General features: G+C 53.1%; 11 protein-coding genes across 11 annotated transcripts; 6 read left to right on the forward strand and 5 right to left on the reverse strand.

Moving 5' to 3' along the window:
- Nucleotides 1-451: 451 nt before the first annotated feature.
- SETTUDRAFT_89902 (uncharacterized protein) lies at nucleotides 452-1,404 on the forward strand (the record flags this gene model as incomplete). The annotated part of the gene is made up of 3 exons (XM_008029629.1): nucleotides 452-595; nucleotides 651-1,328; nucleotides 1,375-1,404. The coding sequence occupies 3 exons, from the start codon at nucleotides 452-454 to the stop codon at nucleotides 1,402-1,404; spliced, it is 852 nt and encodes a 283-aa protein (XP_008027820.1).
- Nucleotides 1,405-1,707: 303 nt separating this feature from the next.
- Nucleotides 1,708-2,724, reverse strand: SETTUDRAFT_91126 (uncharacterized protein; the record flags this gene model as incomplete). The annotated part of the gene is made up of 2 exons (XM_008029630.1): nucleotides 1,708-2,603; nucleotides 2,658-2,724. 2 exons carry the CDS (start codon nucleotides 2,722-2,724, stop codon nucleotides 1,708-1,710), a joined length of 963 nt encoding a protein of 320 aa, XP_008027821.1.
- Nucleotides 2,725-2,982: 258 nt separating this feature from the next.
- On the forward strand, nucleotides 2,983-4,654 carry SETTUDRAFT_91555 (uncharacterized protein; the record flags this gene model as incomplete). Its single annotated transcript, XM_008029631.1, has 5 exons — nucleotides 2,983-3,213; nucleotides 3,267-3,483; nucleotides 3,536-3,924; nucleotides 3,974-4,347; nucleotides 4,405-4,654. 5 exons carry the CDS (start codon nucleotides 2,983-2,985, stop codon nucleotides 4,652-4,654), a joined length of 1,461 nt encoding a protein of 486 aa, XP_008027822.1.
- Nucleotides 4,655-8,127: 3,473 nt separating this feature from the next.
- Nucleotides 8,128-9,434, forward strand: SETTUDRAFT_42481 (uncharacterized protein; the record flags this gene model as incomplete). Its single annotated transcript, XM_008028907.1, has 3 exons — nucleotides 8,128-8,177; nucleotides 8,243-8,678; nucleotides 8,728-9,434. 3 exons carry the CDS (start codon nucleotides 8,128-8,130, stop codon nucleotides 9,355-9,357), a joined length of 1,116 nt encoding a protein of 371 aa, XP_008027098.1. The 3' UTR covers nucleotides 9,358-9,434.
- Nucleotides 9,435-10,036: 602 nt separating this feature from the next.
- Nucleotides 10,037-11,655, forward strand: SETTUDRAFT_154980 (uncharacterized protein; the record flags this gene model as incomplete). The annotated part of the gene is made up of 3 exons (XM_008029632.1): nucleotides 10,037-10,457; nucleotides 10,511-10,730; nucleotides 10,779-11,655. 3 exons carry the CDS (start codon nucleotides 10,037-10,039, stop codon nucleotides 11,653-11,655), a joined length of 1,518 nt encoding a protein of 505 aa, XP_008027823.1.
- A 115-nt stretch (nucleotides 11,656-11,770) lies between these two features.
- Nucleotides 11,771-12,505, reverse strand: SETTUDRAFT_90294 (uncharacterized protein; the record flags this gene model as incomplete). The annotated part of the gene is made up of 1 exon (XM_008029633.1): nucleotides 11,771-12,505. The coding sequence occupies one exon, from the start codon at nucleotides 12,503-12,505 to the stop codon at nucleotides 11,771-11,773; it is 735 nt and encodes a 244-aa protein (XP_008027824.1).
- Nucleotides 12,506-13,091: 586 nt separating this feature from the next.
- SETTUDRAFT_164062 (uncharacterized protein) lies at nucleotides 13,092-13,993 on the forward strand. Its single transcript, XM_008029634.1, has 2 exons — nucleotides 13,092-13,367; nucleotides 13,521-13,993. The coding sequence occupies exons 1-2, from the start codon at nucleotides 13,116-13,118 to the stop codon at nucleotides 13,791-13,793; spliced, it is 525 nt and encodes a 174-aa protein (XP_008027825.1). The 5' UTR covers nucleotides 13,092-13,115; the 3' UTR covers nucleotides 13,794-13,993.
- A 563-nt stretch (nucleotides 13,994-14,556) lies between these two features.
- Nucleotides 14,557-15,030, reverse strand: SETTUDRAFT_71029 (uncharacterized protein; the record flags this gene model as incomplete). The annotated part of the gene is made up of 1 exon (XM_008028925.1): nucleotides 14,557-15,030. A coding segment is annotated over one exon (474 nt), but the record flags the coding sequence as incomplete, so codon positions are not given.
- Nucleotides 15,031-15,282: 252 nt separating this feature from the next.
- On the reverse strand, nucleotides 15,283-15,648 carry SETTUDRAFT_72477 (uncharacterized protein; the record flags this gene model as incomplete). The annotated part of the gene is made up of 1 exon (XM_008028926.1): nucleotides 15,283-15,648. A coding segment is annotated over one exon (366 nt), but the record flags the coding sequence as incomplete, so codon positions are not given.
- A 1,333-nt stretch (nucleotides 15,649-16,981) lies between these two features.
- Nucleotides 16,982-19,474, reverse strand: SETTUDRAFT_42485 (uncharacterized protein; the record flags this gene model as incomplete). The annotated part of the gene is made up of 2 exons (XM_008028908.1): nucleotides 16,982-18,744; nucleotides 18,799-19,474. 2 exons carry the CDS (start codon nucleotides 19,472-19,474, stop codon nucleotides 17,390-17,392), a joined length of 2,031 nt encoding a protein of 676 aa, XP_008027099.1. The 3' UTR covers nucleotides 16,982-17,389.
- Nucleotides 19,475-20,597: 1,123 nt separating this feature from the next.
- SETTUDRAFT_138095 (uncharacterized protein) lies at nucleotides 20,598-21,290 on the forward strand (the record flags this gene model as incomplete). Its single annotated transcript, XM_008029635.1, has 3 exons — nucleotides 20,598-20,973; nucleotides 21,042-21,113; nucleotides 21,160-21,290. The coding sequence occupies exons 1-3, from the start codon at nucleotides 20,760-20,762 to the stop codon at nucleotides 21,288-21,290; spliced, it is 417 nt and encodes a 138-aa protein (XP_008027826.1). The 5' UTR covers nucleotides 20,598-20,759.
- Nucleotides 21,291-22,100: the final 810 nt, after the last annotated feature.

Genomic DNA, 22,100 nt, shown 5'->3' on the forward strand with positions numbered 1-22,100 from the left:
ATCCAAGATTGGATTGAGCGTATTCTTATACATATTCCAAAGATAATTGAGCTACAAGGTGGTAATGAGTATATAGAGGGGAGAGATAGGCGTTGTGTAGGAGAGCGGCCAGATTTCGGCTAAATTATTCTTGGCAGGACAAAACTTTTGTGAGGCACCTCCGTATAGGGTAACAATGTTCTAAAATCCATTATCTCCGCATGGTCTATCTCCGTTAACGAACGCCAGAATGCTGCGCCGCAACTATCTCCGCGCGCAGATTCCTACCAGATGCTACTGAGATTGCGGTAGTGGCCACCGAATCAAATGTCCCCGAAACGGACCGACCCGCCCGACCTGGGCATTCACCTTCAGAAACACATCCTCGAGTGTATATATGGTAAATGATGGATGCAGTGGATGATCTATTACAACTCGAATATCAACACTAGCAATCATAAACTGACGAAACATGGCAGCTGTGCACGCCCCAATCACCGCTACGCCAGTAGGAGGTACTTCAACGTACTTCGACACTGATTCCATTGTCGACGGTTCAGCACCCAAAGTAGCGAACAGCGCTGGTTTCTTTAATGCCACCGTTGCCGCCAATCATGTACGACTTCCAGCGTCTAACAGCCCCTAGGAGCATGGCTAACATCTCCCTGCAGAAAGAAGGTGCCGAAGAGCTTGCACTTTTACAGTACATCTACAGCCGCCCCGACGTGGAGCAAATACGGGGAAACCCAGATGCAGTGTGCGACGCCATTGACGAATTTACGGCCACGATCCCACGCGGACTGATGACCATTGGTGCCGAGAAGCGGACATTTATAACAAACATGCTAGCTGCTGCTGAGCCTGCACCGACCTTGTTCCTCGAGTTCGGTTCCTATGTCGGATACTCAGCCATCTGCCTTGCTAGCGCAATGGTGGCTCGGGCAGGCCCAAGTCAGCGTGTCCGCTACATCTCCTTTGAGAAGAACCCTATAATTGCAGCCGTTGCAGCCAGCCTCGCCGATCTAGCTGGTCTCCGGGACGTCATAAATATTAATGTCGGCCCAGCTTCCGAGTCACTGACGCGCTTGGTGAAGGCAAGCACAGTGACCAAGGGATCCGTTGATTTTATGCTGCTGGACCACTGGAAGGACTTTTACATCTCCGATCTGCAACTGTGCGAGAAGTTTTCTCTCATCAAGTCAGGCTCGGTTGTCATGGCGGATAACATTGTTTTTCCTGGTGCTCCAGAGTATCTTGCCTATGTACAGGCTGGCAAGGCGGAGGCTTCGCCAGATGGTCTTACTTGTGCGACTAAGACGGCGGACTTCATTCTGCCTTTTGGTGGCCCAGTAAGCTATATCTACATTGGGGTCGGACTTGTGCTAATGAAATTAGGACCAACTGGCGATTTCAGCGGTATCGTAGGCTCTTAAAGTCCGAGAGCAGAACATCACGAGGGATATGATTTACAATATGTAGATGTACTGCTAGGCGCAACACTCCATTCAGGAATGCAATGAAATTACTAATGTCCAATCCTTACTCCGCACGCCATATTCTACATCTAGTGATGTCGCTTTCTTTTTTGAGTCATGTCGCGTACTAAACAGCAATAAATACATTTAAGCATACGAACGGGTTTGTTACAACTACGATAGCCAGATATGTCACGTAAGAGGCAATTAATATAGTATTAGCATGATGTTGATCACAGCATTCATATCTCTTCTATTTACCGAAGCGCGGAAACAACTTCCTCGCAGCCTCAGACTCGATCGAGTTTCGCGCAGCGTCCTCCATGGACATAGCAGAGATATTCGCAATCTGGGGTACAATGGTCCCCTCTCTCGCAAACGGAAAATCGCTTCCGTACAAAATGTGATCTGGGTCTGCAAAATCACGCAAGAGCTTGATAGGGCTCTCGAACCCCGTCAGTGCAAGGTCATAGTAGAATGACTTTGCTTCTTTGATAAAGTCGTCGGCTGATTTATCCTTCAAGCCAAGGTCAGCCGTCTGGTGTGCGATTCTCGTCGCTACGTATGGAAGTGTGCCGCCGCCGTGCGAGAGAATGATCTTGCAATCCGGAAAGTCGCGGACAATGTTGGACGTGATGAGGTTAACTGCCGTTCGCGTCGTCTCATGAGGAAAATCAATTATGGGTTGCGGAATGGACACGTCGGATGGCGCACCCCATGTTTTCGCAAAAGTCGGGTGGATGAAAACGACAGCTTTGCGACTGTTCAGCTCCTCCCACAGAGGCCGGAAGTCTTGGTGACCAAGATACTTGTCGTCATAGCTTGATAGCAGCGCGATTCCATCGACCTTGAGCACGTCTAGTGCATGACGCACCTCGTCTAGGCAAGCGTCGAGCTGGGTAAGTGGCGGCACTGACGCAAAGAAACCAAATCGATCCGGATGACGAGTCATGATCTCCGCCGTGTATTCATTGACCCAACGGCAAAGCTTTGACGCTTCATCGGCCGGCTTGACAAAAGCGAGTCCTGGTGCACTGAGGGACAGAATTGAAGCATCGATATTGTTACGATCCATAAATTCTAGATCGATCTCTACGTTCCATGATGGGAGCGTAAGTCCTTTGGGAACTCCGGACGCTTCTTTCCATTCTACGAAAAGAATGTCAGTATCCAAGTTGAGCGAGTCTCGATTGCAGTACTCACTCTGCACGTATTCAGGCGGCAGCATATGATGATGGACGTCAATTTTCCCCATGGCGAGCGATCTCATCATGTAGTAATTTCGCTCTAGTCTTGTGAAGTTTCTTTGTCCATTATGAATCGTTGATGGGTGTTGTGAACGGTTCGGCCGAATCGAGTATTAAGTAAGACCGAACCGGGCTTTCAATAACTGCCCGAGTGGTTTGACACGCCGACTCTGGCTAGGTGACCAACGGCAACATGGAACAACTATTGCCACATACCATGTTGAACGCACTATATAGGATGTTAGTCCAGAAGGTTTCAGGATCCACCCATGGCTGCAAAGATGGCATCCCGTGTCGTGCTCAGTCTGCTCTCCCTGGTTGGTTTGACTTCGGCAGTAACTCCAGGGAACATTCAAAGTTACCTTAAGAGCCATTTATCCTCCAGCGCAGAAGTCCTTCTACCGAGCGACCCGGCTTACAAGACCGATCTAACAGAAAGATGGAACTCGTATCAAGCACCGTCTTATGTTGTGGGTGTAAAGCCTAGCACTGCTGAAGATGTTGCTACCATCGTGAGTGCTTGGCTGGACTTCTTATTGCTTGAGAAATTCTAACACATATGCAGGTCCGCTATGCTTCTCAAAATAATATTCCTTTTATGGGTACGGGTGGCGGTCATGGTTACACGACAACGACTAGTGCCATAAAGAATGGCATAAACATCGATCTCGGCGGTTTCAAGAGTATCGCCATAGATGCTGCTGCAAATACGATGACAATAGGCGGTGCAGTCACCTTTGGGGACGTCCTGAATCCCGTCTACAATGCTGGAAAAGAGATTCGTAGGTAATTTCCAAAGCCTCTCCAATCCCAATGCTAATTTAATCGCTCCAGAGATTGGATCTTGTTCATGTGTTGGAATGGTTGGCGCGACCCTGGGCGGAGGCATCGGCGTCTACCAAGGTCTTCACGGCATGATCATAGATGCGCTTCAGTCAGTCACCCTTGTGACTGGCAAAGGCAACATTGTCAATGCCTCGGCTTCTGAAAACAGCGATCTGTTCTGGGGCATCAGGGGCGCCGGCCAAAACTATGGCATCATAACCTCTGCCACTTACAAGCTATCAGACCAGACCAACGGCGGCCAAGCGCTCAACGGTGACTTTCTTTTTCCGGTCAGCGCAAACGCCACTATTTTCAAGATTTTGAAGTCATTTGCCGGAAAGCAGCCAGATGCTTTGTCGTTGACTACCGCCATACAGTACTCGCCTACTCTCAACACGGTTAGTAGACCTCTGCAATACAAGAGCCTGTCGCTGACATAAACCACAGGTAGTGATCATGGTCAATACCGTATATGTAGGCGCTGAAAAGGCCGGAAGAGATGTCATCAAGCCATTTCTCTCAATCAAGGCTCTCCAATCGAATGTGACAATGATGCCATATAACCGCCTGATCAAGGAAAACCGCTTTGGCGCAGATGCACTCGGCTGCATTGCCGGTCTCCCCGAAGCGGCGTACGGCTTGAACTTGTACAACTTTGACGTTGCAACCTACCAAGAGACTCTGGCTGCATACGTGGATTTCTACGCGACAACCAAATTAACAACGTCGTTCATGGTTACGGAGATGTTCCCGACAAAGGTCGCCTTGAGCACGCCCGACGCTGCGACGGCGTACCCTTACCGAGGGACGATGGCTTATCTGTGAGTTCCGGCACACGCTATTTTATCTTTCTAGATTGGGGATTAATGTATCTACAGGTTCATGAGCTTCAGTGGCTTCAGTACAGATGCGCAGGTTTCTGCCATTTCGAAATTTGCGTTGGAAAGACGCGCAGCTTTCGTAAAGCTCAACGGCGCAAAGGGGCTACAAGTCTACGTCAACTATGCGCATGGCGATGAGGGCCGTGACGCTTGGTACACTGCAGCGAAGCTTCCCAGACTCGAGACACTCAAGGGACAGTGGGATCCGCACAACCTCTTCAACTTTACCAATGGCTTTGATTACTAGACGTTTTTTTAACTCGTGGATATCGTCATATCGACTATCTTTGAGTCCATGTACTGTATCATAACTCTAGCGCAGCAATGATTGTAGCATCAGTATTTAGCTTTTTTGTTAGTCACTTGTTAATTGCAAATGACAGTGGCCTTGTTCATTCATCAGCATGGCAGCATGCGAGACACGGCTTGCGTGTTTTTTGCACGAGGGTATTCTTTGATTTTGCATTGCCATTTATAAGAACAGATTAGACAATATGGAGGGTGAAGCAACTTCAAATAAGCGGGCTAATGTCCCAGGGTTTATCGGGCATTGTTTATTAATAGTTTTCGGAAGTATCTTGGTCAAGCTAGTACGGTGTAGGTAGCAAGTAGTAGTTGTAGAGCCAAGAGTACTATAGTATTCACCAGACGAATCACCAGTGAGCCATACTGGCAATCTTAGGTACTTATGTACTCTACATGTGCAGAGTTATAGCGCTCTTAACTAGAAAGGCGTAGAGTCTGGCGTGTTTCTCCATAGTCAAGTTTCGCCTTCAGGAACAAATTGGGCAATGTAGAGTCATGCGATCATATAAAAGGAACGTGTGTTCGCCTCGCGTGTTCACTAGTTCCCAATTATACCCACCCTTCACTGAAAGAAGTCCCTCTATGACATTAGGGGATTTTAGTCTGTAACTAAAAGAAGACACCAATATCGATTGATTGCTAGCCCGTGGACCGAACTAAACCCCTTGCTGTAGGTTAACCGCAATCCACGCCACGACTACGTATTAACCCCCACCCAGCCCCTAGTATATATAGTCTGTGCGATCCCCACTCAAATACGACTTAACGTGGGTGCTAACGAATCAACCCGCTCGCCAGCCTAGTAAGCCCTGAGTTCAGTGGGCGCTGTGGGTGCGGGAACTAACACTGAAAACAACCATGGCTACGTTAGAGCTTGAAGATCAGCTTTACACGACGAAATCCTATCTCTACTCTACCTAGATACCTAGTTACTATTGTAGACTTCTACCACGTCAGGTAATAGGGAGAATCAAGCGGTGAGCCTCGGTGCTTACGCGGTGTAAACATCGTTCTGCTTTTTGGCTTGTTTCGTGCCGATCTTTTGTGCTCTCTCGAATCCTATCGCTTCACTCTCGCTGAGCGACTAAAAGTCACAATGTTTGTAGTTTCTTCAAGCTCAACTACACCGGTATATAAGTTATTAATCTTTCCGAGGGGTATGGAGGACAAAAGTACGAAGTGTGTTGGCAAAATTGTGGGGCATGGCGGGATATCTTGGACATCATGTTTGTGTCTGGTATCTGTGCTTCGGGTTCAAAGCTGGCGGGTGTCCCGTCCCGTATAACGGTTGTCGAGGAAAAGTGGAACGGGCACAGTGCAATATTTATATTTATCTGGAATGCGATGTACTACTTGGACTAATCAGACAGGGATAGAATATGCCAAAGCCCCCTGAGAAGGTTGTTTAATGGCATCTTTCTGTTATAGAATCCTGGCGCTACCCCTAGTACCGAGAACATGTATACTTATGACCTAAACAGCGCTGAAACTAAACTAGAAAGACCTTCCCTAGAGAAGCAAAGCAACAACGCTTATAGGTAGTTAGTAAGCACCTTGTGAAATACATTCCTGGTACAACCTAACACGCCCAAGTGTAGCCTATGCTAGCGGTGAGCCAGTCCAAAATGAATAGGACCGATTTCGGAGATTCATTCAAGAGTCATGAATCGTCTTGACTGGCTAACAGCACAAGATCGTAATCACGGCTTACTTTACCAAAACACTTACCTAGATTCCTTTAACGAGTTGTGGATCTTTTTTAAAAATAGATGAATTAGGCGCTACTATTGCAAAAGTATAAATAATCCCTATCCTTGATTCTCGTTACTTGCTCACATTACCACACTATAAGCTCTTTTTTTGGAAACTTTGAGCATCAAATCCCACTATATCGCCAACATGAAGCTAACTCTTGTGTGTGTCCTGGCTACGGCGCTCACAGCCAACGCCCAATTTTTCACCAATGACGGATGGAACCCGAGCCCTGAAGTAAAATGCCCGCTGAAGACAACCCAACATACTGGGTTTTTTTGCGTACGTAGAGGCCATAACTATGTCAAAGAAGCACAAAGAAAACTAAAAAAAATACTGCAGGGTTTTGGGGCTGGAACGATGAATGAAAACCAATACCCCGATGCCTTTCCTCACTTGCGTCAGAACTGTGGCATTGTTCAGCAACCCTGTAAATGGAAGAACGCCGACGGAGTAGTAAGTTCATGTCCACCATACACTGTCCTAGGATAACAAGCTAATAATCCGCCCGTAGGTTTATTGCGTAAGTTGATATCGCCTTGTATGAGCGCAGCCTCCAGTTATGGGACTAACTCTGTATTAGTGCACTTATTAATTGAGTATGTAATGGGCCACGCGCCCATGATAGGCTGGAGCACTTTGCTCTCACGTCCTCGTCTATGACCTTGACTTTCTCGCCTGCCCTGCCCTGCCCAATAGTCGCTTAGGCAGCAATTAGATATAGCCACCTGCCAGATACTACGTAGCCTAGAGCTTACCTCTTTATCAAATGTAATCTTGTTACCTGGCATGACCCGGTATAGCTCCATTAGCCTAGCCCATTACATACTTGAGCTATTCTGCTTTGAAAAGAGGGTTTCGGGTGGATAACCCAAATCCAACCTTGAGAAAGACTCTTTACTTTATAATTTTCTAGTTTTTCGCGAAGGACAAGTGGTATTACTTCTGATTATTAATCAACAAACTTAAACAGGCTCATATTACATGCCATGTACAAAAGACTCTTTACTTGATGGTCTTTTAACTGTTAAAGAATTGTGTTTGTTTCTACGGATGATGTTAACGTGCTAACGCAGCATATTTCACAGCGCTGCGCTAGTATGCTGAAATTGCCCACAGAAACAAGTGCAAAACTCGAAGTTGCACATTAGCTAATACCTAATCGCCCTGAAGATGATGGTTACTACGATTCTGTGTGCGATGACATGACTTCAAACACTTACCCAAGCGGGCACGACGGTATCAAGATGTTCTTCAGGCTTTCAACAATGTACAGGCTTATAAAAAGACAGTTCATATGTCAAAAGCATTACCTGGACATCGATGAGAGTCTGGTTACCCGGTCAAAAGGGTTGGAGTGTTCGGGCACCACCACGTACTTACTATTAGTCAATACCTTCACAACCTGTGGCGGACAAAACCGGGCGGAAAACAAGCCTCAATGGATTGCGTCATGGAGATTCTGAGATGACAAATGTGTTAACCTTCTTCCAGTTTCCCCGCTTTCGCAAATTGCGGGGGCTGGTGGGGTATGCGGCTGGTCGGAGAATAGAGATATCTATATAAATCAGTACGTAGGGTATTCGGCAATCTTACCTTGCAGAGCACCAAACAGTACACAGACTCAATAACCAGGCAGAAACACCATCTATCCTCATCACCATGGCCAACTCACCAAAGCGTGTGGGGTTCGTTGGGCTTTCTACCAAAGGGTTCGTCGTTATGCCAAGGACCGAGATATCCGACACGTGACGTTGCTTGCTAACACAACATACAGCTTCTGGTCCACACATGCTCACCTCCCGTACCTGCAGAAGACACCACGATACAAAATCACCGCGATTCAAAACAGCTCGAAGGAATCTGCTGAATTAGCAGTGAAGACGTACTCTGTCGATGGCGCCGCGACATACGGCGACGCGGCGTCCCTCGCAAAGGATGCAAACGTCGATATTGTAGCCATCGGGGTCCCCGTGCCTCTGCACTACGAGCCAGCGTGCCAGGCCATCGAAGCAGGCAAAGACGTGTTTTCCGAATGGCCGCTTGCACGAAACCTGGCCGAGGCCGAAGAACTAACGCGCTTGGCCAAGGAAAAGGGCGTAAGGACCATGGTGGGATTGCAGGCGCGCCAAAACCCAGCCATCATGAAGGCGAGGGAAATCGTCGTGTCGGGGAAGCTGGGCAGGATTCTTGGAACGACCCTGTTCGGTCATGTAAGCAGCACTTGGCAAGCGAAAGATGGCTCTGCTAACAAGCTGTCAGTCCAGCGCCTGGGGGCCCGTAATTCCAGATAACTTGTCCTACTCGCTGCTAATAGAGGCCGGCGCCAACACCCTGACCATACCATTTGGCCATACTGTAGACGCACTATGCTACGTTCTGGACAGCGAGTTGAAAGACATCTCTGCGACTCTTTCCAACCACTACCCCGAGGTTCAACTTACCGACGCGGACTCGAAGCCGATCCGCAAGGCCAAGAAGACGGCGTACGACTATGTCAGCATTTCCGCGACCCTGGTCAATGGCGGCGGCAACGTGGATGTGACCTACGCCCCTGCATTGTCACGCTCTGGACGCGACCTGCACTGGGAGATTATCGGCACAGAGGGCACTCTGGTGCTGGAGGGCCCGAAAAGGGGCGGCCACATGCAAATGTTCCAGCCGAAAATCCGAATCGCAGTTGGCGAGGAAGAGCTCAAAGAGGTCGAGGTCGAAAAGGCGGCAGAAGGCGACTTCTCGTTTAACGTGGGCAAGGCGTGGGATGCATGGGCGGGCATCGGGCTTGACAAGGGGCAAACCGTCACCACGTGGGAGGACGCGGTCGTCAGGCACAAGATGATTGAAGCCATTTATCGCAGCGCGGAGAAGGGGACGCGTGAGAACTACGTATGATAAGCCTGACGGATGGCCCCCCTAGTCAGCACACTAGCGCGGGAAAAGAAATGCATGTCGGTTGTGGCGCCTCAGCGAGCCCCTGATGCTTATTCCCGATATTTGCTTTTGACTACCAAACCTTACCGCGATGCAGTTGCCAAGCAGCTTTCCCAGCACACCACTCAGCGCTTTACATGTCCTGCAACACCCTCCCTGGTGTATAGAATACGATGACAACCGAGTGACTACCATGGCCGTTGGCGCTAGAAGCCGCCAAGTCTTCTCTTGGCTCGCTAGTAACTTTCTCTTACGTTATGGTTAGCACGCCGTCACCAAACGTCTTAGTCAAGCACCGAGGGTGATGTCACAAGGCCAAATTGTCGTGCCGCAATGCCAACGCTAAACATGGATCGTCTGTTGCATTCCGGGGAAAAAAAGGTTTGCATCCCTGCGTCCCGTGCTCCCCCTTGCCTTGTTCCCACCACTGTTTCTCTGCCCTGATCCCAGATTGCTGCTTGAACCCGAACTAACCGCTCCCTTTCTGAAGGCTTGGTGTGCTATAGTCGAGAGTCTTGCGCTGTCGGCTGTCGAGCTGTTGGCTTTGGATCGATTGAGGCGGTGTGACTGAATGGTCGGTGGTCGTGGGCGTTCTTTTCGAGGCTGACAGCAACCACGCCCCTAGGGGTAGCATTCCATCATGGCATTGGCATCCTCCTACTCGACTGACAGCATCTCCACCTCCTCCAACAGTTCGCAGGAGAAACTACCGCTGTCCACACGGCCCGCGCCGCCATCTGCGACATCTCCCGTTTGTCCGCCAAAAGAAGCCGGTCCAATCGAACCACAATTCATCACCTGGGACTCGTCGAATGACCCCTTCAACCCCTTCAACTTCCCCGTCGGCATGAAATGGCGTGCCACGCTACTCGCATGCAGCATGACATTTGTTGTGCAAGTCTCGGGCACAATGCTAACATCCGCTGCCGAGCAAATCAACTCTAGCTTTGGCATCACCGACGAAGCATTTCCGCACTCGTACTGGCCAGTCCTAAGCTGGAACTTGGGCGGAGCGGCAGCCCCGTTGCTTGGTTTACCTTTGATGAAAACTTTGGCGTGCGGTGGAGTTATCTGGTCATCTACGTGGTTATGATCCTCTTCATCATTCCGCAAGCCTTGGCCGAGAACTTTGCTTCGCTCGTTGTGACGAGAATCATCACGGGATCCTGCTCGGGTGTCCTGGCCAACATTACGTCAGGCATTGTAAGCGATATCTGGAGGCCTGGCCGAGCGCAGAGCTTCGGTACTTCGCTGTACATATTTGGGCTGCTAGGGGGATTAAACATGGGGCCTGTGTTTGGGAGTTTAGTTGTCCAGTATACCACTTGGCGATGGTACGACGGTGCTTTCCGTATTTTGCATCTTTTGCTGACATTCGGTAGGATATTCTTGGGCCAAATCATATTTTACAGCGCCCTGATGCCAATATTGTTTGTTCTTCTCCCCGAGGTCCGACCGGATGTCATTCTGGCCCAGCGCGCGCGCCATATCCGCGCGAGTACAGGAAAGGAGGTCTATGCTCAGGCCGAGAAACAGCATACAAGCTTGAGCGGGATTCTCAAGGAAACCCTCGTCCGACCAACACGTATGCTCTGCACCGAAGGTGTGGTCCTCTCCTTTGGGATGTGGAGCGCTTTCTGCATAGGGACGGCCTTCATGTTCACCCAGTCCATTGTTCAAGTCTTTTCTGGACTGTATGGCTGGACCTTCTTCGGCACGGGTCTTGTACAGTGCGCAGTTGTTATTGGGGAGCTCATCGGGCTATTTGCGTCGCTGGTCCAGGATCGTTTCTATTTCGAGTCTGCGAAATGGAATGTTGAGAGTCCCGGCACGCCTGTTCCGGAAGCGCGCCTCTACCTGAGTATTCCCGGGTCCTTCATCGGCTTGACTGGCGGCCTATTCTTTTTCGCTTGGACTTCTTACCCGTCGGTGCCGTGGATTGTGCCTGGCATTTCGCTTGCTTTTGTTGGCTTCGGCATGTTCTGCAGCACGGCCGGGGTGACGACGTACGTAGTCGATGCATATGCAAAGTATGCAGCTAGTGCAATTGCCGGCATTGCGTTTCTCGAAAACACCATGGCAGCCTTCTTGCCGCTTGCAACGCAGGACATGTATCGTACGCTTGGCTTTCAGTGGGCCAGCAGCTTCCTGGGGTTCGTGGCGCTGGCATTGAGTTTCATTCCGTTGGTTTTGCTTAGATATGGAAGAGGGATACGCGGAAAGAGTCCGTTTATGAGCGAGGCAGGGTATAAGAATTGAGTTTAGCAGGTCTAGGGTTGGTCGAGCGGTAATATCGGATGATAATGCTATGTCGCTGATGGTGCCATGTTGCCGATCTGTGCAAGTCGCAGTCCTAATGTGCCCAAAATGCTTTTCAACTCAAACTTGGGGCGAGGGCGATTGCTGAGAACCTCAGATCACCGCCCTTCTCACTCTCAATCCTCATCAGCCTGCCGATGCCCTTTTCCAATGCCGCAGGGCTAAGCACATCCTCGTCCGCGCCCAGCGCCCCCCGGTCGAGCGGACCCGTGCGAGACCCCTCGAGTTCCCATAAATGACCGTCTCTTGCCTTGACAAATGCCACAAAATGCTGCCCGGTGTGGTCCTCTCCTACCGTCGTGGGCGCGGCGGTGTCACCGAGCTTCGCTGCATTTGCATGCGCCTTTTCGAATGCATCCGAGTCTTCGAGGACTTTGGCTCGCTCCCAGATTGGCTTTGGCTGCGCCTGTTGACGGATCTGGTCAAGGGTCGAAGCCGGCCTGATGTGTTTTGATGCTTCTGTGTTGAGTAGACAGTGAACTAGGCCTATGCTACCACAGGCGTTGCCAATGGTCTGCTTGAACCATATGACGGGCTCCTCTTCGCCTTTGCCTGTATACTCGGGCTTGCCTTGGTCTTCTGCGGTGCGCGCCTCGTGCCATGTGGGCGTGAGGGGTATGATGACGAGCAGCGCCAAGACGGGTCGGGGAATAAAGGCCAGCATATCCGGATCCGTCAGAGAGTAGATGTCGTGGAAGGCATAGGCGGCTGTGTCCAGCCCGAGCTCCTGTGCCAGCTGATTCATGACTTCTGGGTTGTTCTCCAGCACTGTGAACATCTTCTTCGGCATGATGGTCGTCGGCGCAGTCGGGAACACGGCGAGATGTAGGGAGTTTCGAAACGAGCAGTGTCGAGACATCCGCCGTGGTGAGCAGATTGTATAGTAGATTGGTGTCCAGGCAACCTTGACGCGCACTCGTTGTGGTGGTGTAGGAGCATCATTACACATTCAGGCAGCCAATGCAGGAACAATGGGGCGGCTTCGGGCCCCGGGAGCGCCGACCCCGCCCCAAGCCCCAAGCCCCAAGCCAAACGCGGGGCCTTCACTCGCAGTCGACGCCATGCTATCACCACCAAGCAACCTCAGATGGGCCTCTGTATCAGGCGTCGGTGATTTCATTTTCTTCAATATCAGTTGTTGCGCCCGCATGGTTTCACGCACTTGTCCGCATCCGCAGAAAATCGCGGTTCTCCAAGCAGGGAAAGCCCACATCCTGGTAAACCTCCGGCTCTCCGCAGTAGCTACGTCCAGCAGCGGGTGTAGCTGAAGCTCGCATATCCACAACTGTGGTATATATCTGGAGGACCAACTGCCCTTATGCACATTCAACACACATCAACCCAAGCTTGGCGTTATCACGTCTCGTCGCAGCCCCAGCCCAGCCAGCCTGATGACCACCATGGACGACGAAGCGCGCCAAGCAGTGGCCAGCATGAAGATGCCGCGACGCCCTATCAACTTTGTGCCTGCGACGTCAGGTGAAATGCTCAAACTAGGGCACATTACGTGCCGCATCATGGAAGACGGGTCTAGAACGGACAATCGCATCGGCAGCGCCGAGTTCACGCTGCCGCCGAAGACTGCGGGCCCGCCGGCGCATTGGCACGAGATGCATGATGAGACATTTCTCGTGACCAAGGGCACCGTCCGAGTAAGCGTTACATGATTTCTTTGACCTTATCGTCGCCCTCGACCCATGGCTGTTTGGTTTGCACATCCCTGTCTGGACCCTTAAATACCCCGTGTCTTAAGCTGATTCCCCCCCCTACTCTGCTGCTCGCCACACTAACGCCAAACGTACAAGTTCCACGCTCCAGACGGCGCTGAATACGATGCCCATGTTGGCGACTACGTTACGGTGCCTATTCGCGCGCCACACACGTTTTCCAACCCTACAAATGAAGAAGCAAAGTTTTTCAACACCTTCACGCCGGCGTTTTACATTGACTATTTCAAGATGCTGGCCGACATGAGCAAGACGGACGCCGTCATGAGCAAGGAGAAGAACCTCGAGGCCATGAGCCGCTTTGCCACCATTCCCGCAAAGGACATGATGGGGGACGGTGGGAGCAAGTAGTGGTGTGCGGAAACGAGGGGAGGGGGGCGGAACTCCAAGGAACATCAACTGTCAGCCTCCACTGACACATGGCTGACAAACACAGTCCGCTCGGCAGCGGAGCCGTGCTCGTGCCGACGGACGATACCAGCGTTGAGCCCATTCAGCCACAATGAGCAGACCTGGGTACCAATATGAAGAATGATATACGTACATGTCACCACAACGTATTCTCTCACACACACTCTCTCTCCCTCTCCCTCCTCGCTGCCCCTTCCGCAAAATCCCAATCATCTCAAATCCCCAATGCCGAATCACGCCATTACAACCACGACTACCAAACCCCCCCTTCCCTCCCCCCATGTAACAACATGACGCTTGCCGGTTGGCCCCGAAGGCTGAGGTAAGACCTAGCGCGCATATTTAGTCTTCGTCATGACGCTAGTAGCCCCCTCCCCCCCCCCCAAAAAAAAGTGACCACATGCAGGGTCCAGCAACCAAGTACAGATGCAGGTACGGAGGTGACTGTCAAAAGTTCTTGCTGACAGGGGTGCATTGATTACTGCCGAAAATAGGGCCGAAGCTATGTAGATCGGTCCCGCCGCCCCTCTTTGTACTCATTGCCACCTTCAAGTTTAATGATTTCTTGAATATGAAACGGAATACGCTCTATCCAAGCTTGAATTTGGTGTTGAGGTAGCTCATCCCAGTACTGTTGCCATACTTTTGTCCCTTCCGCCCGACTTTTTGGTGCGCCTCTTCGTGTTGTTTTTCTTTTGAGCCATGGCCAGGCTGCTTTAATAGCGTTGAGATCAGGTGAATTGCCTAGCCATGGGAGCTGCTCCACCTCAGCGTTTCGGTATATAGTTCTTTGAGCGTGGTGGGTATGCGAAGGTGCCTTATCTTCTTGAACAAAGACACGTGGTCTCTCTTTTTGGCACTCCTTTGCGAAGGGAATTAGCTTTGGGATAAGAACTTGAGTCTGGTAACGCCACCAATCAATGCCACCACGACTGCTCTCACGAGCTAGCTTACCCGTCTCTTTTACCCATCTCCATTGTGGAACTCTGCCAGGCTTGTTACGTAATCCAAGCCTCTTTATGCCTGTTGTAAGCTCCCACGCCTCTCTCATGAGAGGCTCTAGAGCCTTATTCAACTCTTCAATCTGGAGAGCGGCGTCTCTCTTCTCCTGCGCAGTCTCAGGCCTCCAGACATGGCAAGGACCTTTGTAGTCGTACGTGAAGCAGCCCCAGAACATAAATTTAGAGTAGCCCTTCCACCGCTCTCAGATAACACTTTTAGTAAAGACTTCATCCAGGCGTCGCCACACACGATAGCCACCGCGACGGTGGTTAAGAACAACAGAAGTCTCATCTAACCAAATAACGTTCTTCCAATCTTCAAGTGTCCAATCTTTATAGGCAAGACACCACTCAAGTCTTTCCTGTCTCATCTTCATCGTCAACCCAGGCTTCCTCGTCAGCTTCGTCTTGTTGTAACCGGCTGCTCGAAGGACTCTCCATACGGTGGACGACGAGACGTTGTAGCCGTGAACACTAAGATCACCAGCAATATCAGCGCAGCTCTTCTCTCTCCCATACCTATCGCGGCGTACGTTCTTAAGAGTAGCGTCGTGTATTTCTTCTTGTTTACGAGGGCGGCCTGCGCGCAGGGCATCTTCGAGGTACTGCGGAAGGATCTTAATTAGGCGTGCGTTAGGCTCAAAGCCTCGCTGGCAGGCTCTACCATAAATTGAGTCGATCGTACGCGGCGATATGCCTATCATTTCTGCGATTTCGCGTGTAGATTTGCCACCAAGAGGTGACTTCAATGCAACAATAAAAGAGCGGGTCGATATATCCGTATTTGGAGCCATGGTAGATCAAAAACACTCAAAAAAATAAGTATACAAGCTATCGCCAGCTTCAAAAAATTGGTGTGGGCGCCAAGAATAGTCGGGCCCATAGGCTGGCGACTTAGCGTGGCGCTAGCAAGAACTTTTGACAGTCACCTCCGTACAGGTGCAAGGCAAAAAAGAAACGAGAAGGAGAGTGACGGGATTTCTCTCGGCACACCCAAGGAAAATGTTCCGCGTGCGAGCCGTTTGCGATGCTCGTTGCAGGGGTGCACACACATATACACGTGGAGGCTAAGGTTTGTATGGTATCCAGGCGTCAAGCTGGGCGGTATGACGATACGAATGCGATGGGATATAGTGGGTTTTCCGCGTATATATATACATACATGGAGATGGGAGATGGGAGATGGGGAATGAAGCTATTGGTGTTGCGCCGTTGTGCTTGGGGATGAATAACACGGGGATATGGGGATCAAGTCGTGGAATGAAATCGTAGAGTTGTTGGATGTACGTACATTGATTGGCTAGCTTAGCTGGTCATCTGTCTCACTATGTATATGTTCGTGTGTATGTATGTATGTGTGTATGTGTGGAATACGATCTACGTACATTGCACTGGCACGCTACATACGTACATACATACATACATACATACATACATACATACATCGTTGGAAAGCAAGTAGCTAGACTTTGGAACATCAAACGGACCAGAACCCAGCATATACACACCTACATGACAAAACTACGTACGACAAGGGGGGCACCAACACGGGACACACATCAAACCGGCGGTATCAGTATCCCCCCCCTCTCTCTCTCTCTTTCAAGCGCAAGCGCAAGTGGCTGAGGGTGACGTGGCTGAGGTTCCAAAGTGGCTTAGCTCGGAGCATTCAATCTAGTCCCACGAATCAGGTGGCACATGGCAAGAAAGCTTATGTGTGGCGCGGCACTAAATTAAAAAAAAAAGACCGTCCGCCCGTTCGCCGCCGCCGTTCGCCGCAGCAGCCGTTCGGTATGTGGGGGGAAGGGGGCGGATTTTCTTCTGGGAAGCGGGAAATACTGTTTTTGGGGGGGAGCGAGTGAAAGAGAGAGAGAGAGAGAGAGAGAGAGAGGAGAGAGAGAGAAAGTGTGTGTGTGTGTAAGAGATTTTAGTAGGAGTAGGAGTAGTAAAAGGCTATTAGAACAAGTGGGTAGATATTGATTCATGGCTGGGTTTGAGTGAGTGAGCGAGTAAGTGAGTAGGACAAGGGACTCGATGCAAATCTCTGGCCTAGTACATATGCATACGTAGCTGATACCGGGAAAGGAAGAGTGAGAGAGTGGGGGGAAGTGAGGGATGTGGAGAGAAAAAGAGAGAGAGAGAGAGAGAGAGAGAGAGACGCTTGGACAGTACTCGAGGTTCGTCAGGCGCTCTCACAACGACACAACAGCAAAAAGCTTCACAGAAAAAAAAAACAGACTGCACACAACATAACCATAACAACACGCCGTACCATGTAAGTGAAGAAAAAATAATAAGAAAAGAAGGAGACAAAAAAAGTACAGGTGGCGAGAATAGGAATTTGGTATCATGAACAAATGTACAGGAAACAAAAAAGTCTCCAAAAAATAGCCCTTGCTGAACTCTTTCTCCCATGGCTCAAAATACCCGATCATCATTCTCCGTTATCCACACGTCGTTGATGGGGAAACCAGACGAAATCAAAAAGCAAGACTACCATGCTACGGATGTAACGCTCCGTGGGCAGCTATTTCCCTAAGCGACCATGGTCTGATTCGGATAGTCTGCAGGCTTGCCGTCTGATCCGGGCAGCCTTGCGTTTGCATGTGCGAGGCCTGATTGCGCGGCCTCCTGAAGCTGGGCCTCGACGCTTCGTTCATGCTCGCGTTCACGTTCATGTTCACGCTCGCGCTCGCGCTCACGTTCGCGCTCTGGTGGACTACTGCGAGACGGGGGTATTCGTGATTCGTTGGGCGCTTCGTGTTTCACTGGTGGCTGCGCGTGTGGCTCAGAATGCTGCGCGTGAGATGCTTGGTGCTGGGGCGTGTGTTGAGGCGTATGCTGGCCATTGCTGTGTGAGCCGTGTGATGGCGTAAGCCCGTGATGCGGTGGACTCTGCATGGCCGATGGACTCGCGGTGCTTGCGCGGTCGCCTGTTTCGTGATCGCTCGTCTCACTCTGCCCATTGCTGGCCGTTCCAGGAGGATACGTGTAGCCGCCGCGCAACTCGCCCTCGCGCACCTCTTTCCACGAGCACTTTGCGTGCTTCTTGGTACAGCCCATGCACGCCGTGAGGTTCTTCAAGCAGTCCATGTGCAGTCTCCGGCACCGGTCGCAGGGCGGGATGATGCGTTCGCCTTTGGCCAGACTCTCCATCCTGTGCACCATTTCCACCTTGAAGGGGCCTCCGTCGTCTTTCTCGGGTTGCTGGCTAGCGCGTTGGCTCGCAGCTGGGAGGAGGTTGGAAGGCGTGTTGGGTATAGGAACAGGCGAGTTCATCATGGTATGCAGCTCCGACTCGTTCAGAGGATGCGAGGGTCTTGCAACTGGCTGCTGGGGTGTTGGCGGGCCCTCGGCCGGCTTTGCAGTCGCTCTGGGTGGGACTGCCGCAGGCGTAGAAGGGTGCGAGGCCGTATGGCTGCTCACAGACGGTCTCCGCGCTTCGGCATTGGCCGTGGGTGGTTGCGACGGCGTGCGGCGGTCATTGACGGTGTGAAACTTGGATAGCAGCTCGTGGCGGGTAGACGACGAGGAGCCATGGCCGCGACTGTGACTATGGCCATGGCTATGGGCGTGACCATGGGCGTGGGCGTGATTGTGGTTGTGCCCATTGGATTCGTGATGCGGGCGCGCATTGACTGCTACAAAGCCGCTGCTTCCCGGTGACTGCGTGTGCTGCGTGTGCTGAGTGTGCTGAGTGTGCCCTTGGGCGTGGCCCTGGCTGTGTGGTGCGTTTGGGACGTTGGAGCTGTTGCCGTTCATGAGGGCGACGTTGGAGGGACTCGTGGGGCGCGGTATCTGGGGCGCGGGGCTTGCTGTCGCTCTACGATCGAGGATTGCCTGCTTACGGCCTTTGAGTCGGTGGTTGAGCTGCCTGGTGCGGGCAGCCACTGTTGCTGTTAGCGCCGCTGTCGCGTCAGCGGGTCCATGAAGCCTTCACTCACCTTGGTCGGCCAGAGAGCATATCTGGCTCAGGTTCTTTTCGAGAATCTCCATGGTGCCCAGCTCCTTCTCCTCATCCTCAATGATGGGCTGGGGCGGAATCATTTTTTGGGGAATGCCCGACGAAATCAAAACAAAGTCTTCCTCTGAGATTTGCACGCGACACTGTTTGGTGTAGAACTGGCAGACCCGGACGCCCTCGCTCATCTGGTCGAGCTGGAACTGCTCTGGCTTGTTGCGCGCAAACTCGACCACGTCGAGCCACGTCACGGTAGTGCCGTCCTTGCCATGGCTCTTGAGGACGCGCGGAGGGCCGTCGAATAATCGCTCAAAGCGCTTGATGAGGATGGGACCCAGCGGCCTTGCGCCGAGGTTGCAAGCCATGCTCTCATGGCGGTCGAGGACGCCCTGGTAGTCGCTGAGCAGCGAGAGGATGTTGGGCAGGGTGTCGTCGTTGGTGATTAGCGGCAGGTCGGTGTCGAGGTGCCTGGCGAGGTAATTGATTTGCAGATGGTTGTGCTTGGCGGTTTTGGGCAGCGGCGCGGGCGGCAGGTGCATCTCGTGCGAAGGGCTGCGCTTGCGCTTGAGGTCGCTGGGCAGCGGCGATGCATGGTGGGCAGTAGGGTGCAGAGCCATGGCGCGGTCGGGCGGCGGGTGAGCGTCGTTGGTGGTGGCCATACCTGGGCCTGGGGGGTGAAGGGGGGGGGGGCGGGCGAGGTTTATTAAGTGCGTGGGCGGAACGGGCAGAGGGCAGAATCGAGGGCGGAGCGGCGGGCGCTAGCGAGCAGCCAACTCAACTAGCACGGCGCAAGAGCACGGCGGGTTGCACAGGGGAGCGGAGGCCGCAGGCTACAGGAGGAGGCACATGTCGCAGGGAGGGCGGGCGGGATGGCGAGGATGGATGGGGGTTGGGTGTGTATGTATGTACGTATGTATGTATGTATGTATGGAGGGTGTGTGTAGTAGTAGTGGTGGTAGTAGTAGTGGTAGTAGTAGTAATGGTGGTAGTGGGGGTGGAGACGGCGACGAGGGAGGGAGGGAGGCAGGGGAGACGGAGGCAAATAGGGAAGGGAGAGCAGCGGGCGGGTGGCTGAAGAGGGCCGAGCGAGGGGAGGGTGAGGAGGTGAGGAGGGTGAGGAGGGCGAGGGCGAGGGCGAGGGAGCCGGCTATAGGCCACACAGGCTGCAGGCTGCAGGCAACACCTGGCGTGGCAGCAGTGGCAGCAGTTGGCAGCACTGGCACCGGCTCTGGCGCGGGCGCGACGGCGACGGCGGCGACGCAGCACTGGCGGGCGCGCAAGAGCGCTGGCACTGGGGGGCTCTGGGGGGCTCTGGGGGGGCAGGGCGTGCGAGGGCGACGCGCCGGAAATAAGAGCGAGGCCTTGCGCGGCGGAGGTCCTCGCCAATCAGCGGGCGGGGCGCAGGGCAGGGCCGGGCAGGGCAGGGCTGGGCTGGGGGTGATAAGGGCAGCCGCATGGGCAGGCAGCGTTGGTGGTGTAGCAGATTCAGGTTGAGCCGAGCGGCCTGAAACTGAGCCATTAACTGTCGTCGCCCGCAGCCCGCGTGCCTGCGACGCCCGCACTGGCACAGCCGTCCACTCACACGCCCGCGCCAAACCGCCGCACACCCGGCGCCTGCCCGAGGCGTGACGAAAATCCCGCAGCGCCCACGCGTCTCAATGTAATCCACCCGCAGGCGGAGGCAGTCTGGACGCGGCGGCGGAGATGGGCCTGTCGCCCGGCCTCCTCCCCTGCTCCCACCTGCCCTCCCACCTTCCACCACCTCCCACCACCGCCTGCCCACGTGACCGGGCGGGATCACGCCGGCCCGCCGCACAGACCGCAGTCTTTTGCCGCTTGCTGCTCGCTGCCGCTGGCCCTGCACGTCACAGCTCCCTCTCGCCACTGCCCACCCCGACCGCGCCACACACACACTCTCTCTCTCTCTCTTCCAGCGCAAACACCATGTCTGAGCGAGGCGCTTTCCGTGGCCGTGGCGGCGCGCGAGGCGGCGACCGCGGGGGTCGCGGCGGCGGCCGAGGCGGCGGCGGAGCCCATGGTGCTGGTGCAGGCGGAGCTGCCCATGGCCACACGGAGCGCCCCAAGAAGGAAAACATCCTCGACCTCAGCAAGTACATGGACAAGCAGATCACCGTCAAGTTCAGCGGCGGCAGAGAAGGTACCTAGGCCCCCCCCAATTGCCCGCCATCACTCACCCTGTGCGCCCTGGCCTAACTCTCCCCGCAGTCGTTGGCATCCTCAAGGGCTACGACCAGCTCATGAATCTTGTCCTCGACCAAGTCAAAGAGGCCCTTACCGGTATGCGCCCCATTCCCCCCTCTGACTCTCCCACACCTGACCCAAGCAGACGAGGACGGCAACATCCGATACCGCAAACTCGGCCTCATTGTTGCACGTGGCACCCTGCTCGTCGTCATCTCTCCCGTGGACGGCAGCGAGGAAATTGCAAACCCCTTCTTGCAGGAAGAAGAGTGAAGCGTGACGCTGGCAAAGAAAGAAAGAAAGAAAGAAAGAAAGAAGAAAAGGCTGGCGGCTGTTGTGCAGAGGAGAGCAGGTCCGCATGGGCGTGGTGGCAGGCGTCAATCCACAGGCTGCGAGCAGCTCGGGGGCGTGGACCAGGGGGCGGGTGTGAAAAGGGCAGGAGACCCAAATACGATACCCATGAGGCACATGCGCGACGAAAGACAAAAGCAGGGTGCAGGTGCGGCGGCCATGATCGGCTACGCGGCCGCTGCCGGGCTGCTCGCCCTTGGCACCACGACTACATGCGAATGATACGAATCAAAAGTTAGCCGTTGTGATGAACACGATGCCTGAGCCGATCCGCTGTGACAGGACCCCCCTCTCTGCTACCACATGTACATGCCTGGCCAGTCTCATCAAAGGCATACGCGGCTGAGGTGCAGTCGCTCGCGCCCGACGCCGTCGACTACACTGCAAGCGTGCAAGCCTCAATATAGGATGTATGCAGCCGAGCGTGGAGCGATATGCGACCAGGGTTGGGCGTGCTGCGTGAGATGGATGCCGTGTGTGCGCAGAAAGGTGCGGCATGGAGGCTCGGTGTAGAGCAAACGGGGTGCGCGTGTCACGACTCACAGCCCACGTAGCCCAGCGGGCGTCGTCGCAACGTCGCCAATGCATCCGCCGTGGGCATTACCAGGCGACGGGGAAATGGCCGAGCCCGCCCACGATGCAATCACGGCCGTGTTTGCAGTATTGTTTCGTATAGCCAGACGGTGCATCGGCTGGGTGGCCCTCGTTTACCGGCCTGCACTGGTGCTGGTA

Source organism: Exserohilum turcica (assembly GCF_000359705.1).
Source record: "Exserohilum turcica Et28A unplaced genomic scaffold SETTUscaffold_3, whole genome shotgun sequence".
Classification (NCBI taxonomy): domain Eukaryota; kingdom Fungi; phylum Ascomycota; class Dothideomycetes; order Pleosporales; family Pleosporaceae; genus Exserohilum; species Exserohilum turcicum.

What these genes read in the sequence shown, in the direction of transcription:
- SETTUDRAFT_164062 (XM_008029634.1), top strand. Translation starts at nt 13,116, where the DNA reads ATGGACGACGAAGCGCGCCAAGCAGTGGCCAGCATGAAGATGCCGCGA. An exon ending in TGACCAAGGGCACCGTCCGA is followed by an intron (nt 13,368 to 13,520) that starts GTAAGCGTTACA and finishes CAAACGTACAAG; the next exon opens with TTCCACGCTCCAGACGGCGC.